Source organism: Acanthaster planci, linkage group LG07, assembly GCF_054643075.1.
Source record: "Acanthaster planci isolate LZ-2023a linkage group LG07, COTS_SCS, whole genome shotgun sequence".
Classification (NCBI taxonomy): Eukaryota; Metazoa; Echinodermata; class Asteroidea; order Valvatida; family Acanthasteridae; genus Acanthaster; species Acanthaster planci.
This window is the reverse complement of record NC_141783.1, coordinates 6,614,924-6,630,881: the sequence shown is the minus strand read 5'-3', so window position 1 is coordinate 6,630,881 and position 15,958 is coordinate 6,614,924. Positions and strand designations below refer to the sequence as shown.

The window sequence follows — 15,958 nt, the reverse complement described above, 5'->3', positions numbered from 1 at the left end:
ACGCGACCCATCATCAAAGAGAGGGGATCGAGTTACTGTTTTGATGATGGCTAGAAGTTTTTCACCTGCGGCGTAAATTTGTACCGAAACGGAGGCGATGAGCTGAGAGTGGGAAATAGAGGGGGCGGGGATGACTTGCAAGTCGCAGAAATTTGAAAAGGTGTGTGTGTGTTGGAGGGAAGTAACTTGAAGGTGATGTTCATCATAACATAGAATAACATGCTTTACATTCCTGCATAATCTAACATCGGAAAGGCAGGTTTAGGTTTTTGTCCTCTTTTTAGTGCTATTGAATATTTTTTGGTTGTTGGGAAGTTCGAAAAAATCTTTGCAATCCGCCTTATAGGCCTATTTTTTTTATCTCACCACTAACACTCTGGTCACCACTAACACCAATAGTTGGTGGTTGGTTGGGGTGATTCAGTAGTCCATCCCCACTGTCTTTTGCCTATGTAGTTACATTTTCTCCTTTCTCTGTTCCCTCTGACCCCCAGTCGACCCCTTCCTAACTACCGAACTTCAACCGGCCAGAGAACGGTGTTCCGAGGAAGTTGATTTAGGAAGAAAGCCAGCGGACTGAGAAAAGCCCCTTGAGACGGCTTTGTGGCCTACCACGCCTCCCATCCCTGCTTGTGTTTCGACCGTCTCTTGGCTCCCGACAAGGGGTCACGAAACCCCCAGCGGAAATCGAGGTACGTGGTGGTCCTGAGCGTACTCCAGAAACTGTGGGTTCGTCGTCCGCCGCGCTCCAACGTGGAAGCGCGACGACGAAACCCACGGTTCTGGTGACGCCGGCTGGTTTAAGTGGTAAAACTGAAATTCCGAAGCGCCGGTATAAAGGGGGGGGGGGTTCTGTCCCAGACAGATAGTTTATCTGAGGAAATTATTATCCCCTCTAGGATATTCTAGTCCCCTATTTCAGCATAGAGCAAGGAACTATGGTTTCAGTGTCCTCTGATATTCTGTTCCCGGGTTATCCCTTGTTTGAAGTAGTTAAAAGCACACACCCGAATGTTTGGTTGAGGACAGAAAGAAAGTATTCGACAGTGCTAAAGTGCAAAATAGTAAATAATTCTGATGCAATCGATGCTGAAAATGATGCAATCAGTTTGGAGTAAGTTTCACGCTAACCAATTGTTTGAGGGCTACAGTTGTTGTTGCTGATTTGTTTTAATGGCACTTTCAGCTACTCAGGCTATTTGTGCCAATAATTATTCGCTTATTTATAACCTTTATTGATTAGCATCACATCACTATCGCCCCTTTGACTGAGGTTATGGTAGATAGCCGTAGCCGCATATAACTAGCTGGGCTCCTTGTGTTTTTTTTTACACAGCACGTTAGTGCAGACAGAAGACTCAGAAGCCGGAGCTGTAATCATTACAGTGCATGATGGATTCCCCGGAAGTAGAAGTCTGGCGTTTCACTCGACACGGAATTTATCATCACGAAGACTGAAGACTAATCTCTTCTTTAAGACCAGCAATATGGCGATAAAACCATAGGAAAGAACATGCCCTATTCCTAGACTACAGTGTAATAAAAAATCTTGCTTCCGGAAGTTGGACACTGGAGCCTGACCAAAACTTCATGGGCTTGTTTTCAGTGGGATTGTCTGGAGACCAGACTGCCTACATGACACGTACACACTTGCGTAACGGATACATCAGCTGGCAGAGCTCCTGGGTCTTCGCGCGTGATCGAGAAAGAAATTGGTCGAAGTGAAGATGGAGAACCACAAAAGGACATTGCTGCTCTTCGACGTGGATGGCACGCTCACTGCATCAAGACAGGTACAGCACTGTTCTTTACCGGATTCTTGAGCAAGTACAAGTCTGCTTACATTTATGAAAATTAAACATGTTAAATGTACGACATCGACACTGTGTATCGATACATAGCGCGGGGGCACTGCAGCATCCGTACGCAACTGCAACTTGCAAGTCATCATGATGTAGGTTAACGATAGGCTACACACGTATTTACATGCATGGTACATGTATATTGAGGCGTTCATTACCATAAGGACCCTGTTCCTATAATAAGGAAAACGAAGTCCACTTGTTCAAACCATGGAGGTAGATTCTACCTCCATGTTCAAACTAACTGACATTCAGACCTTGCGGATCCATTCCTTAATCCCAGTCCAGTCTGCTAGTAGTAGTAGCTCCAATATGGGTAAATTTTGACAATATTTAAGCAAGAAAACCCTACCCGAGTTTGGTGAAAGGTGACTGCATCATGCCATTTTGTTTCACATCAGGTTACCCAACCCAGCCATTGTGGATATACTGAATTTCATAAAAGAAACTTTTATGGTTCCAGGTCAAGCATGTGCTGATTTGTCTTTGTTCACAGCTCTTCGTTGCATCATTTTACGCTGCTGTTTTACCCCATAATTTCCCTCAAAAACCAAAGCCCTTCCCTCTTTTCTTTGTGATATGAAACAGGACATCACCGCTAACTTACTTACATGTAGGTAATTTAAGTTATTTCAAAAAGGTAGACTTAGTTTCCTTATTATAGGAACAGGGTACTATTGAGAATGAACGACAATATTAAAGGGCAGGCTACCAGAAATTGAAAGCATTTAGTTCACGTGAAGTATTTTAAAAACAATAAATTTTATTTTTTTATTTATTTAACCATTTTGAAAACATAAATTTAATGTTTTCTCCATTAATCATGACTTCTTGTTAATTGTGACCCCAAACATGCATAAATTAATAAAAAGATCCTGCGTTTCCCCGCCCACAAACAAATCCCCTTTCGGCCATTTGCACTCCCAGGCTGAGTGGATGACGTCATCGCCAGAACGCTTACATGATGTACATATACATGTCCAGTGTACAATCTACAAAGCGCACAGTATATGCAGTATTGCGTGCTTTGCAATAGGCTACATTTGTGTTTGGTGTAGCTTGCCTACAGGCAAACACTGCCTCCGTTCATGGTTGAAATTTAAAGACAGTCCTACTGTGTGTTTCTTGACCTGAGACAGTGTTTGCCAGCAGGCCAAGTTACATCAACACAACGTGCTCTATTGCAAGCGTGCGGTGCGAATGGCCAAAAGGGGATTTTTTGTGGGCGGGGAAATGCAGGATGTTTTTATTCATTTTGGGGTCACAGTTAATGAGGAAAACATCAAATTTGTGATGCTTTTGAAATGGTTTCATATTTATTGTTATTTTGAAACACTTTATGTGAACTAAGTGATTTCAATTTCTGGTACCCTTTAACGCCAGGCCTATGCCTGTGACTGTGTAGTCACCAGGCCCCTTATTTCACCACTTACTGTGAAAACCAATCAGACTTGACTGTATGAGGTAAAATTAGGACCTGCTGAGTATACATTCACGGATGGTTACATCATGTACATGCACATGTATGTGTAATGACCGTTTTTACAACATTGTCAGTAAACTACTGTAATTTGGGTACAATTTGAATGGACATGATGGGCGGTCCAAGTTGGCAGGAATATCACCTTTTGGCTGTTTTTTTAGTTTACCTCAAATTCATTAAAATGGGCATCTGTCCCATTAATTTTAAATAGGCCCTAAGGTTGAATTTTTCATCTAGTATTTAGTAGTACATATATGTATAGGCCTAGTACTTCAAGGCCTAGTATGGATAGATTTAGTATACATGGTAGTTGTTGAGGGATTTTAAACATTTTGTGAGTTATTCTTTTATGCTCGTACTGATGGCCAGCTATAGTTTTAGCATCCACTTGTAGGAAAACACGACTTGGATTTCAAAAGAGCAGGCCCTATAGGCCTGTGTTTTCTAATTCTTTGGTGTGGAGTGTTGATTGTGCGGTGACCATGACTGCGTGTACTGTATTCTGTGTTTGGGATTGTTATTTTAGGCCTACGCCCCAACCATGTTTACTGTTCCACCTGTGCCCTTGACACAGTTTCAGGCATACCCAACTTTGTGTACACATTTGAACTAGCAATGCCAATGGTTTTCCCAAAATAAATTTGGTTATCCAGCAGGATTCAACATAGAAAAGAGTGCAGCTGACCTGATTGAATAAAATTGGGAGAGTTTGTCTGTCATGGTCGGGGGGGACTACATGTAAATTGATGTTTTGTGTATGACTGCCATCACTGCCTTCAACTCTCCTCTGCTCATTTCTTCCTCGAATCAGTCATTCTTTTGGAAAGAGTTCCACACACAGATGTCACTTGACACCCTGTGCACAAACCCAATGGGACTAATCTGAAGAATTTCAAAGTGTTTTCTAAGTAGGTGTAGATACCTCAATATTTTTACTGCGAAATTTGACTTTTAGGACATGTGATCACTTTCTACAAACCACCGTAAGGGAAAATAAGTTATGTCCGTATAATAGAACTCTTGCCATTTTTTTTGCTTACTGTGTTTTCTTTGTCATCTTTGTTTTATTTTAACTTCAACAAAATTTCAGAATACTTTCAAATGTATTGCAAGTCCATGCCTATTTTCTCATAAATTGCTTCTTGTGTTGTGCTGTTGACACAGTTTTTGCCTATAAAGGGGTCATGCTGTTGTGTTTAGAGTCAACAAGCATCAACAAAGATTATTTACTGGTACCTTACAAGCGTTTTAACATGTACATGTAAATAATGTGTTTCCAGTATTAATTGATTGGACTTCTAAATACATTGTACCAATCAGTACATCATATTTAATAAAAATATTAATCAGAGCATTTATAATGGGCACAGTATCTGGAAAGTGCCATTCAAAGGCCCAGATTCTCATCCCTGCACATTGGGCTCACATCATCTGAACATTCCTGAAACCAGCTCAGCTCCCTGGGGAGTATACTAGCCTGATGCTGCCATTTTTAGCGCAAATGGCTCGACATAACCTTGTCAACCCTCACAGGTACCCATTTACTTCTGGGTGGAAAGAGTCACATAGGGGTAAAGTGACTTGCCCTAGATCGCAACATGCTGCCACCAGCTGGACTCGAACTCCTGACCCTATGATCAGAAGCTACAAACCCTAACCACTAGGCCAGTAGGCCACATGCCCCATATTTGTTCAAGATTATATTTGAGTGTGGAATTGTGAGTGGCAAGATACATGTGTACACATGAAAAAGATGGTTGCCACTTGTGCAGCCCAACTTGCCTCCATCATGTTTAGGCGCGGCCGATCGAGAAAAGATAGATGGTGGCCTCCACTCTTCACCAAAAAATTAAAATATCATGCAATTTAGGATTTGTTTAAAAACAAAAAGTAATGTTGCCCTTTAATTGTAGACTACGGATGATTTATGTAATGTGTAGAGTTAAATTTAAAACTCATTATTAAGGCAAACTGACTTAAACCGAATACTAGACCTGTAAAAAAAAGCAATTACTGTAAGAGCCTGAAACTTGGCATGGAGTCATGAAAATTATCTTGTAGGCAAGGACACTGTCTTCTGACACACTGAGTCAATTTTATTTACTCTTTGTAGATCATCTTACCAGACATGAAAGCTTTCATCAGCGGTGTTTGTGAAAAATTCAGCTGCGGCTTGGTAGGGGGTTCGGACTTGGGCAAAATCACTGAGCAGATGGGCGGTGAAGAGGCCTTGAACAAAATGGGCTTTCAGTACGTGTTTGCTGAAAACGGACTGGTGGCCTGTAAGCAAGGGAAGCCTATAGCTATCATGGTAAGCTGTCTGTGGAAGCCAATGTATTACCAAAAGGGAATTTATAAGATTGACCTACCCTCCTGAAATAATTGTCTGCTTAACTAGTATGGTTATCGTGAATATTCAAATATTTGAACATTTGTTCTGACACTAAATACATGTGTTGGAATATTTTTGGGGGAATCAAATATTTGGAGGAAAAATGCACTAAAACATAAAAATGGAAATTTTCATTTTTTTTGGAGGGAACAAAACTGCATTCCAAAACTTTCCTTCAGTGTTTTACGAGATACTGAATGCAGCTGATGGAAATGCTCAGCAGTAAAGGCCGACTTACTGCTCCTGTTTGTCATTTGACTACAAATTTATGGCCATCCACTCCAACGTTTAAATTCGCAAACCGAGATGTTGACTTTCGTATGCACAAAATACTACTTGCTCATTTCATGTCTAAAATGCTTGTAACATGCTGTTCGTATTTGTTTCCCACCTCCCACTTGCTTGTTTTTGGAATCTATTTTACCACATTCTCTAACATGTTCAATAAGCTCCCTTCCAATTTCTACTGATTTGGGAATCTGGTACCACTGAACATTTAAAATTTTTATCCAATGAAAGATGAAATATAAACTGATTCAGCCCCATCAACTAAAGTTTCTGTCTTGTGCATAAATGTTCGTTGTCCTTTTCTTTCATGCCGTAGCACTTTTTAAACTACATTGTAGCAACAGGACCAATAAATGTAGAGATTTCTTCAAAATGCCAACATTTAGGCACTACAGTATAATGTTAAGCACATGTACATGTTATATCTCGTAACTAATGAGCAAGGAATGTGACTCGGCATGAACTGTAACACATGTTTAATGCAATATGGCGGACCCTGTCCCATGCGGTGCATTGAGGGCGCACTATAGACACAGCAGTACATAAGAGCCTAGAAAAACAGTGTCTTCATTCTTTAATAAAGAGCATCCCTGTTTTGTTGATGGAGCTCCCTCTGGGAAGTTGCACTTCGAGAACTTCCAGTCATGGTTTTCTTGCTGATTGTCCCAACTCACAGAGATCTGTGCATGAACTGAAGCACCTTACTTACATATATGTTTATGTGTTCTTGTAATTACTTCATAACCTGTTTCTGTTGCATTTTTTGCCGTGTCAGAATCTGGTAGCTTTCATGGGTGATGAGAAACTTCAATCATTGATCAACTTTGCGCTGGGCTATCTCTCTAACTTAACCTTGCCGTGCAAAAGGTCAGTCTTAGCTGCATAGACCGTAGAATTCTTCTGCTGTCTCAAAAGACAAATATCAGACAAACTCTGATATTCGTAATTAGAAAATGTGTATCATCAAAGTATTTTATCTTATTTTAGAATAACCTGTACGCTCCACAGGCAATTTCTAGCATCCCCAGTTGAACACAATTTATGTCAGCTTGGCCTATAAATGCATTTACACATGTGCAATTCCAGAAATTAGGGGTCCATTTTTTTTTGTGTCCCTGTCACATCTGACATATGATTTTGTAAGTGCGGAACACATTTTCTAATTTCCAAGAGTGATGAATTTATGCAGATTAACTGCCAAACAAATAGTAATACTTTGAAATCAATTCCGGTGATATTTCCATGTCAAATAACAAAGGACAGATGTGACAGAGACACAAAGATGTCACATTTTTTACCCCTTATTTCTGGAATTACCCACATACATATACCTCTACATGGAGTGCATTGGAAACTGCAAAAGTTGACTAGCACACCTGCCCAGAATGGGATGCTTTAATAGATTCTATCAGGTTATAGTCATTTTATGCACTTGTGTTAATATTGTAATCTCAGAATGCCTTGATGCGCCTGTACATGACAACTCCCGTGTTTCAGTTGGTTAGATTTACGAGGTTCGTGCATTAAACTTATTTTCTTCAAATATTCTGTTGCCTTGGAGTATCTGAAAGGACGAGAGCAGTGGAGCTGACTGTCAAGGAGGCCATTTTTTCTCCTGAATCCTGAAAATCCCCCCCCCCCATTTCAAGGAGGGGCAAGGCTTTCAGCATGTTATGTGTATCTGTTGCCCTGCATTAGAACCTTTGATTTTCAACTGTATTTCTCTCCATCCAGGGGGACATTTGTTGAGTTCCGCAATGGCATGATCAATTTTTGTCCAGTGGGCCGGAGTTGCTCTCAAGCAGAACGCCAGCAATTCTCAGACCTCGATCAGGTGAGCTGCCATTTCATTTCGACACTCCCTGCAGACTTGAAGCTTCTTGCTTTGCGTAAATGGTCAGTATAGTGATCAGTCAGTCTGCAAGATTGGTCGACTGTTGAATGTCATCAATCAACATGAGCTTTCAACCCTTCTGTCATCACCTTTTCTGTCTAATTAAATACCTCGGAACATTGCTCTGAACAGTGGAAGTGTAGTCAGAGATTTCATACAGTCCAATAGACCTACAACATAATGACGTAATGCAGTGTGTCACGTTGACGCGTTCCTGCAACAACCCCACCTTTCGCCAAAAATGCACCGCGGTAAGCACTGCATTACGTCATTATGTTGTAGGTCTATAGCACAGAGCAGTCTGTCACTTTTGCAGGTTGACTAAAAGCACCACACAAAATGTTTCACTTACAGCTTTATGGCTGTATCAGGATTTGTACCATTTCAAATGCAACAGAAAAGCTGAAAATAGAAACCCGATGCATGCAACAAAATGCAACATTGCAGTCTGTTGCTGTTTTTAGTCCAATTGTGTTTGGCAATTTCTCATTGCACCCAGCCACTTACTCAGCTCTGACCAAGAATAACAGCTTTTAGAAAAAAAAAATTAATTGTAAAACTGTGTGCGGTTGTTGTTTTATATAGTGTGATTAATCAGCCCTGCTACAAAGAAGCGAATAATGACAAACACCTTTGAACAGATTTCTCATCACCACTTTATTTTAAAATGTTATGTTAAAAAAAATGGTATGCAGGTAATAATGCAGGTCAGTACTTGACAAGCGTTTTTCTGCCTTTCTGTTTGCAATACAGTACATTCAGATTATTATGTGATAAGCAACAAAAATAAATACTGAGTTAAAATGAATCCCAGTATTCCTACATACATGTTTCCTTCGGTAATTTGGCTAAGAACGAGCAAATTGAGTGCAAGACTCGACTTCAATGTGGATGAAAAAAATATGTCATACACGCGTAGTACGTGTACATATGCACACTTTACACGCACACACGTACACCACAGGCAGGCCATGTGCTTGTGCTTGTGCACGAGTCTGAACATGGTATCGGAAGAGTTTGACAATTTTTTCCATTAAAGTAGAAGAACCTAAACAAGCTTTATGCTGATTATTGACAACAACAAAGATTACGTGTAGGCCAGCCCTTGCTTTCGAGAAGAAATTCTACAAGTTTTCATTTCGTTCTGGATGATCATATAGTGAGCATGCAGGACAAGCCCTCAATGATTATATGTCAACCTCGTCCCCATGGACTACCTCCTGCGAGAGTGGGTGCAATATGGCGGCTAACGATTGCCATGGAAATGAGGTTGATTACATGTACGATTGATTTCTGGTGAACAAGTATGGCTCCCTCTTTTTATTTTGTTACAAGTTTATAGATATGGTGCTGTAGTTCATTATTTGTAAGTAAGGGAACCCGCCTACTGGTGTTAATACGTTTGAACCAAACATCTGAACCATAGTCCCAGTGTACGTGTACATATGCTTTACTGGAGCGTGTTTTCTATGTTGGACTTGGTTGATGAGGGAAAATGCATGGGAAAAGACTGAATTTTAGCTCAGATTTTATTTTCCCCTTTTTTTGGGATCCAGATTACGCAAGACTCGAATTAAGTAGTGCACGGCTTGATTTGCACCGCCAGGCCGTGCTTGAAAAAATGGGCCGTGATTTCATGAAACTGACTGTGCAAAACATGGCTGCACGACTCACTAGCTAAAACGCTAGTGCACTCATACATGGAACTGAAGCTTGGGATAGTAGTTTGTGATGAAGAACACATTATTACCTTAAAGCCTACACAATTCTGATCATTTTTACATATTTTTCTCATTACAGAAAGAGCATATACGAGAGGAGATGGTAAAACACCTTAGAGAAAAATTCACTGCCGATGGATGGGAATTTTCAATTGGTACGTATATGGAAGTGAAAGATTAGGTTCAAATGTGCAGTGAATCATTTGACAGTGCTGTAGTACATTTGCAGCATTAATTGTTCTTTGTTCTTTCTACCCTAGTAATAAGTGTGATGTACAGTATAGTATGCTTGAAGCGTTTATCCCAGGAAGGTATATTTCTGGCTCAGGGTTTGATGAGTGACACAATGATTTACACCAAGATTGCTTTGACAGCTAAAAAAAATACCTTGCAGAAGAAATCAATGTGAGCTGCGGACTGGAATAAATGTTTCACTGATGGTGGCATCTCGCAGAATGACAAGAGGGGGGGAAGTGCAACATTTGGATGTGAAAGCGTGAAGAAGGATTGAAGAAGTGCTGCCTGATGCCTGCATAACAGAGTCGCAGGACGTTGACCTTTTCACTCTGTGCACTGCACATTGCTATTGGATTACACTCTCAAATGACGGTCGAACAGTATTGTGAATTGCACTTATTGTGTTTGGATATAAAAAATTTGCCCGGAATGACGTTGCACTTACTGATGTATATATGTACACGTGTATGGCATACCCACTCCTTTCTATACCTGACCCTTGTTCCCAGGAAGTCAAACATAAAACTCAAATTTTCTTATCAGCACTCTCATGTTTATCTTTGTTGGTTGGAGTGGTTTCGTTAATCATTGCATTCTGTGGTTTATTACTGTGTTACCTCCCCTTGCTGAAGGACATTCTGGGGACTTTTTTACTCGTAAAATAGGATTTATATATTAAACATGCAAGTTCTATTTAACCATTATTCATAAATACATGTGACAGTTTTTCTGGTCGAAACGTGTCATTTGACCATGTATTAACATTTGATAATGCCCATTGAGAAGTGATAATGTTTCGTAAATCATGTTCTGGCACATGGATACGAGACAGTTTAATCGGGTCAGACTGGTCAGGAGTCTGTGTGCTCGTGATGCGCCACGCGTGCACTAAGTTCATTGAAGGAGATTCTATTGGACAACTTTCAAAAGGAATATACCATAAAATGGACAGGGGTGTTTGGGACAATAAGAGTAAAATTTGAGAATAAAATTTTTGGAAATCCATTTTATGTTGACTTCTTTTGACTCCCTGAGTAAATATGAGCTTGTCTGGTCTCAAACTAACGTTTAAGACCTTCCTCAGGAGAACGAACACTGATTCTCCTGAGCCAGTCTTAAACACACGTTTAAGACCAGCCAAAGACATATTTATTCCCTTAAAATTATTACCGTCTGTTTTTAATATTGTTTAATTTTTGTGACTGTTGTTGCAGGTGGCCAGATTAGTATCGATGCATTTCCTATTGGCTGGGACAAGAGGTATTGTCTACAGTACCTGGAGAAAGACTTCGATACAATTCATTTCTTTGGTGATAAAGTTGAAAAGGTAAAATCTTGTAAGACTCTTTTTTTTTTTTTTTACAAAAGGGGGGGTTGGTATAGAGAGAAATGTAGATGAACATACTTTGATCCATAAGTCTTTATCCCTTTAAAATCTTTGTTTTAACTCACTACAGTTTGTTCATAGATTTTGAATAATTTCATTATTTCAACCTCTTTTGGGGTTGAGTTCACAATGAGCCTCAAGCTGGACCAAGCGAGGGCGTAGTTTTCTTAACAATGGATGCTCCTTTGGTTGGAACTGAACATTACCAGTTCCTGAATGAATATGAAATGCATGCCTTCGGGTTGGATCACTGCCAACAACATGAACTCTCACGACCAACATGGCTCTTTTAAACCGATGAGAGGGCGCTTCTACTGGAGGTAGATCGGGCACACAGTTTCATTCTCTTCTGCTATTCACTTCGTACCTGTGCTTCACTATGAGGTGCACCATGAGTGCTCATGGGTAACTCCCAGTAATTCCATCTTGTTCCTATTGGGAATGGGCTGTTTCTAGGAAAGCATCAGAAAGCCAAGATCACTATTCCCAATTCGGGAATGCACAATGTTGTTTCCGAACTGTTACAAAATGGAACAAACAATGTTCTCATTCAGATGTTCTAATCGTGTTCCAAATTTTGAGTCGCTCCTTTTAATGAAGACCTTAATGAAAGTCTGAAGTATTTGCCGTGTTTTACACATCACATTAGATTTAATTTACAAGTAGCAAGGTAAAATGTTTTCATTACATGCCTCTGTTTTTTTATGTCTGTTGTGTCATGCCCTTTTACTGCACGATGATAATATCCTCAATCACATGAAGTGGCATTGATTGGTTAGAACTGCTTCAGGGTTATATGATGCTAAACTTACCGATGTTGTTCCCCAAGATTGATCACCATTGTAGTTGACTAACATTTGGTTGTTAGCAACCATGTGCCATACAATAGAATCTATAAATCAGGCCTCAACGTTAGCATGAGACGGACGTGCAGATTCTAGTAAAAACCATTGCTGGCTGCTTTTTTGTAGTAAAACACATTCGTTGCCTTGCAGGCCAGTAAAGAAATACCAACCTGTTTGTCATTTATCATATTTGTAAAGATGAAAAAACAAATGCAAAATTGATTATACATGTTGTTTATTATAACTTTTAGGTTTTGAATCCTCCACTGTTAAGTTTTGAAAGTTGACAGCAAGACTCCACAGCAACAGTAGAAATAATAAAGATGAAAAAAGTAGGTCTTGCTGAAAATGTCCAGTGGGTTAGTGAAAATTTCTGTGGACAAGTAAAAAAAAAGTAAGTTAAGTTGCCTAGAAGGCTTGTTAAAAAAAGCTTAAGGTTGAGGCTTGCTGTTTATAGAGAGGCTTGTTTCATGTAAAAAAAGGTAGTGCGGATTGTCTATCAAATGGCATAATAGTCATTACTTATGCCATATACAGTTTGCCAATCCAGCGCTGGATGCTTACTTGTTTGTCTCATACTTTTTGCCAATTTTATCAATGCTTCAGTGACTTGCCTTTTATTTACTTCTTTATGTCGATTCACGTGGGTCAGAGCATCTTTTTTTTTAACATGTAAATGTAGTCTTGTATTTTTTCTTTCTATTCAGGGTGGCAATGACCACGAGATCTACAGCGATCCTCGGACCATTGGCCATCGAGTCATGAATCCTCCTGACACCAAGAAACAAGTATTGGAGCTTCTAAGTCAAAATGGAATCACGCTGTAATCTTCCCTGAATCGACCAGTAAGGCAGGCGCACAATAAATGCTGCAACATTTACTCAACTCAGCAAAATTGGTTTGCTTTGATTTTTTTCAATAGCCTGGGCCCAAATTCATAGCACTGCTTAGCAATTAGCAGAAAAGTTGTGCTAAAGGGACTTTGTACAAATTGAAATGTTGCATTCCTGGGTAGGCATTTACCGCATTTAGGGATCAAGTTCTTTTGTTAGGGAAATTTGAACCGAGTTGTGGGGACATTTCAGAATCCTCACAATGTTTTTGGTCCCCACAAAATAGGTGAAATGTTAAGTTTTAAATGTCCCCTCAACTACGTTGCGTGAGTGGGTGTTCCCACTGGAAATGCTGTTGATGGGAATTCACTGTCAGGAACACACCTTTCTCAAGTTAGTGTGCACACATGCGGAATAACTGGAATAAGTAATGAACCCCAGTAAAACGTTCTTTGGCATTACAGCCTTTGAGACACTCCCGAACAATAGCAGGAAACCATGTTGCTCCATGATTATTATCCCATGGTATGGATGCACTGATGCATCAAAGACATCAAAGAGACATGAACCCTGTTATGCAGAAATTGGCAATTAAGCAGCGCTATGAAATGGGCCCCCATATTTGTTAAGTCACTCCATGCTCTTACCTGGCTCGTTATTTGAAATTTGCAGGGACACATGGAGACTTGGTTCTTTTCTGTTTCAGAATAAATAAGGTGTGCTTGTGTGCAGAATTGTGATGGATACCAGGGAAATTACAAGAGATTTTATGAAATAAGTTTTAAAAAATTCTATTGAATTGGGCTTCACTTTGTTTCAGAGAGGTTTTGATCTTAGCTGCAAGCTACTTTATACTTATCTGTCTTCGCTTGTTGAAAGTCAAACAGTATTCATTAAAAAAAATCATTGGTATCATTTTCTGCCTCAAGGTACTCCAAACAGATTAAGCTCTAAGAGTATTTAATCATTCCATTCAATTTGTAGAGATTTCTATTGAAGTTGACCTAACAAGACAGCATGTGTGCATCCCATCAGTGTGTTTTTATAGGCATGGTTTGTAGTTAATCAGTCACAAGCTATTGAAATAAACTTGGAAAAAATTCATCCCGTGGCCTTGCTGATGTCCCATTTCCTTGGACCCTATCTTGGACTTACTTTGAAGGTTTACGATGAACTCGACTGCCTGGACCCCAGTTTGCAGTAACATTTTTATTATTGTGAAGATGCAAGCAGCCGCAGTGTAACGTTTCACATTAATGAGAACACTAAATAGTTTTATTTTGCTTGTTATTTTGGGGATGCTTGTAGGTTCTTCACAGGCTTTTTCCAGGCACCAGTGAACTTCTTTCTTTGTTGTGTTATTTCAGTGATTGTTTTTATGTTTTTATCTTCTTGATGTAGCATGTAATTTATCCGTATTTATGATAAAAATTAAAGCTTAATAGACATGTTCTTGTATAGCAATAATAAATCATTTTGTGTGAACAGGTGAAGTACATGTAAATAATGGGAAATAAGTATAGATGTCATTACAGCTTTGGATAGATACAGTTCTTAGCTGTGATTACAGTGTTGTACATGTATTTCAAAAAAGAGTAATATTTTCGCTGCTAGCAAAAAATCATGTATTTACATGTAGTTTGTAGAGTCTGAACATTGTCTTTGACATTTGTTTTTATCAAACAGCAGTGAAAAGACCGCAGATAAAGATGTGAGAATTGTTCATATGTACGGTATTGTGATGGAATGCCTTGACAGTAACTTATAAGAGATGCATAGCCACCGTAACTATGGGATTTCGCTGATATGTTAACACCCATATAGTGGTATGATCTTTCACGTTCATTTTTATTTGTATGTAATTCAGTACTGACCAATTTATGCACCGCACACCCATGGGAGGATCAGCTACAACTTCACCAGAATGAATGTCATTCAGACGTTAATATGCCAGTGCTGTAGTCAGGTTCTTTTTGGTTTACTCTGAAGTGTGAGTTTGTGCAGTAGGGAATTCTTGGTTAGGGTCGATTCCTACTGCACCACATTTTCAGTATGTAGTTTGGAACTTAGCCAGAGGACCTTGTAGCGTGAGGATGTGCTGTCTTTAGAGACATTATTCTGGTTGCCCAGGTTACTCAATTTTCATTTTTCATGGTGTTTGTCTTTGGGTACGGTGAATAGTATGTTGTGATGTATGTCTAGCTTATTTTCAGTTTTAATTTCATTTTTATTCACATTACTTTTCATGTCTAGTAATTTATTTGTATAATTTCTCTTTTTTATGAAATAGGAGAGGTTACTTAAATAATCCATCCTGTCCTTGCAGAAACTAGGTGTATAAATAGCCAGATTGTTCTTGATACAAATATATTTGAAACCTATTTTTATAATCTTTGTTGTACTTGAACCTCACACTTTTAATCAGTTCTGGTCTGTGTTAATTAGTTAGATCTTTATGTCACTTTTCTTGTTTTTCTTTTTTTTTTTCAAATTAAACTCATGTAAAATTCTACCTGCACAGGTCACATGTTGTTTACTGAGTTCTGTTTGATAAAAAAATAATTTCTGAATTCAATCAGCAAGTTAAAAGAAAGCAATTCAGAATATAGCAGCAGGGATTAAACGGACTTGAAAGCGCTCCACCAATTTTTTTTATTGGAGAGGGATTATTGGCAACTGGGAAGAAAAATTACATCAGTCGTGGCTCTCAGGTTTTTTTGGGAGTGGGATGAAGTAAAAACTGGGTGAGACGTAGGTAGGAGACAAAACTCACACCGATTGCGTTATACATGATCCAAACTGGTGACATCAAGATTGCTTCACTTCCGCTTTTGCTCGAAGTAGCCTTCGAAGCAGCCTGCGAAGCAGCCTGCGAAGCAGCCTTTGAGACGAAGGAGAACGTTTTTCATTTCCTTTCCTTCCAGATGCGTGTAAAAAAAGCCGTTAGCCTCATCCGTCATCCGTTGAAGGTTACACGTGTAAAAATTCTGGTTTGGCCTTCCCCCCGCCCCTCAAA

The 15,958-nt window shown here is 39.4% G+C and overlaps 1 protein-coding gene across 2 annotated transcripts; it reads left to right on the top strand.

The window, feature by feature from the left end:
• The first annotated feature begins 537 nt into the window (after positions 1-537).
• Positions 538-15,569, top strand: LOC110978608 (putative phosphomannomutase). Of its 2 annotated transcripts, XM_022233731.2 has the most exons (8): positions 538-692; positions 1,337-1,793; positions 5,459-5,656; positions 6,801-6,892; positions 7,760-7,859; positions 9,720-9,795; positions 11,092-11,204; positions 12,817-15,569. In XM_022233731.2, the coding sequence occupies exons 2-8, from the start codon at positions 1,728-1,730 to the stop codon at positions 12,934-12,936; spliced, it is 765 nt and encodes a 254-aa protein (XP_022089423.1). In that variant the 5' UTR covers positions 538-692; positions 1,337-1,727; the 3' UTR covers positions 12,937-15,569. The 2 variants fall into 2 exon arrangements, with proteins under 2 accessions (XP_022089423.1, XP_086995520.1); XM_087139394.1 differs by lacking the exon at positions 538-692 and having other exon boundaries at positions 1,150-1,793.
• Positions 15,570-15,958: the final 389 nt, after the last annotated feature.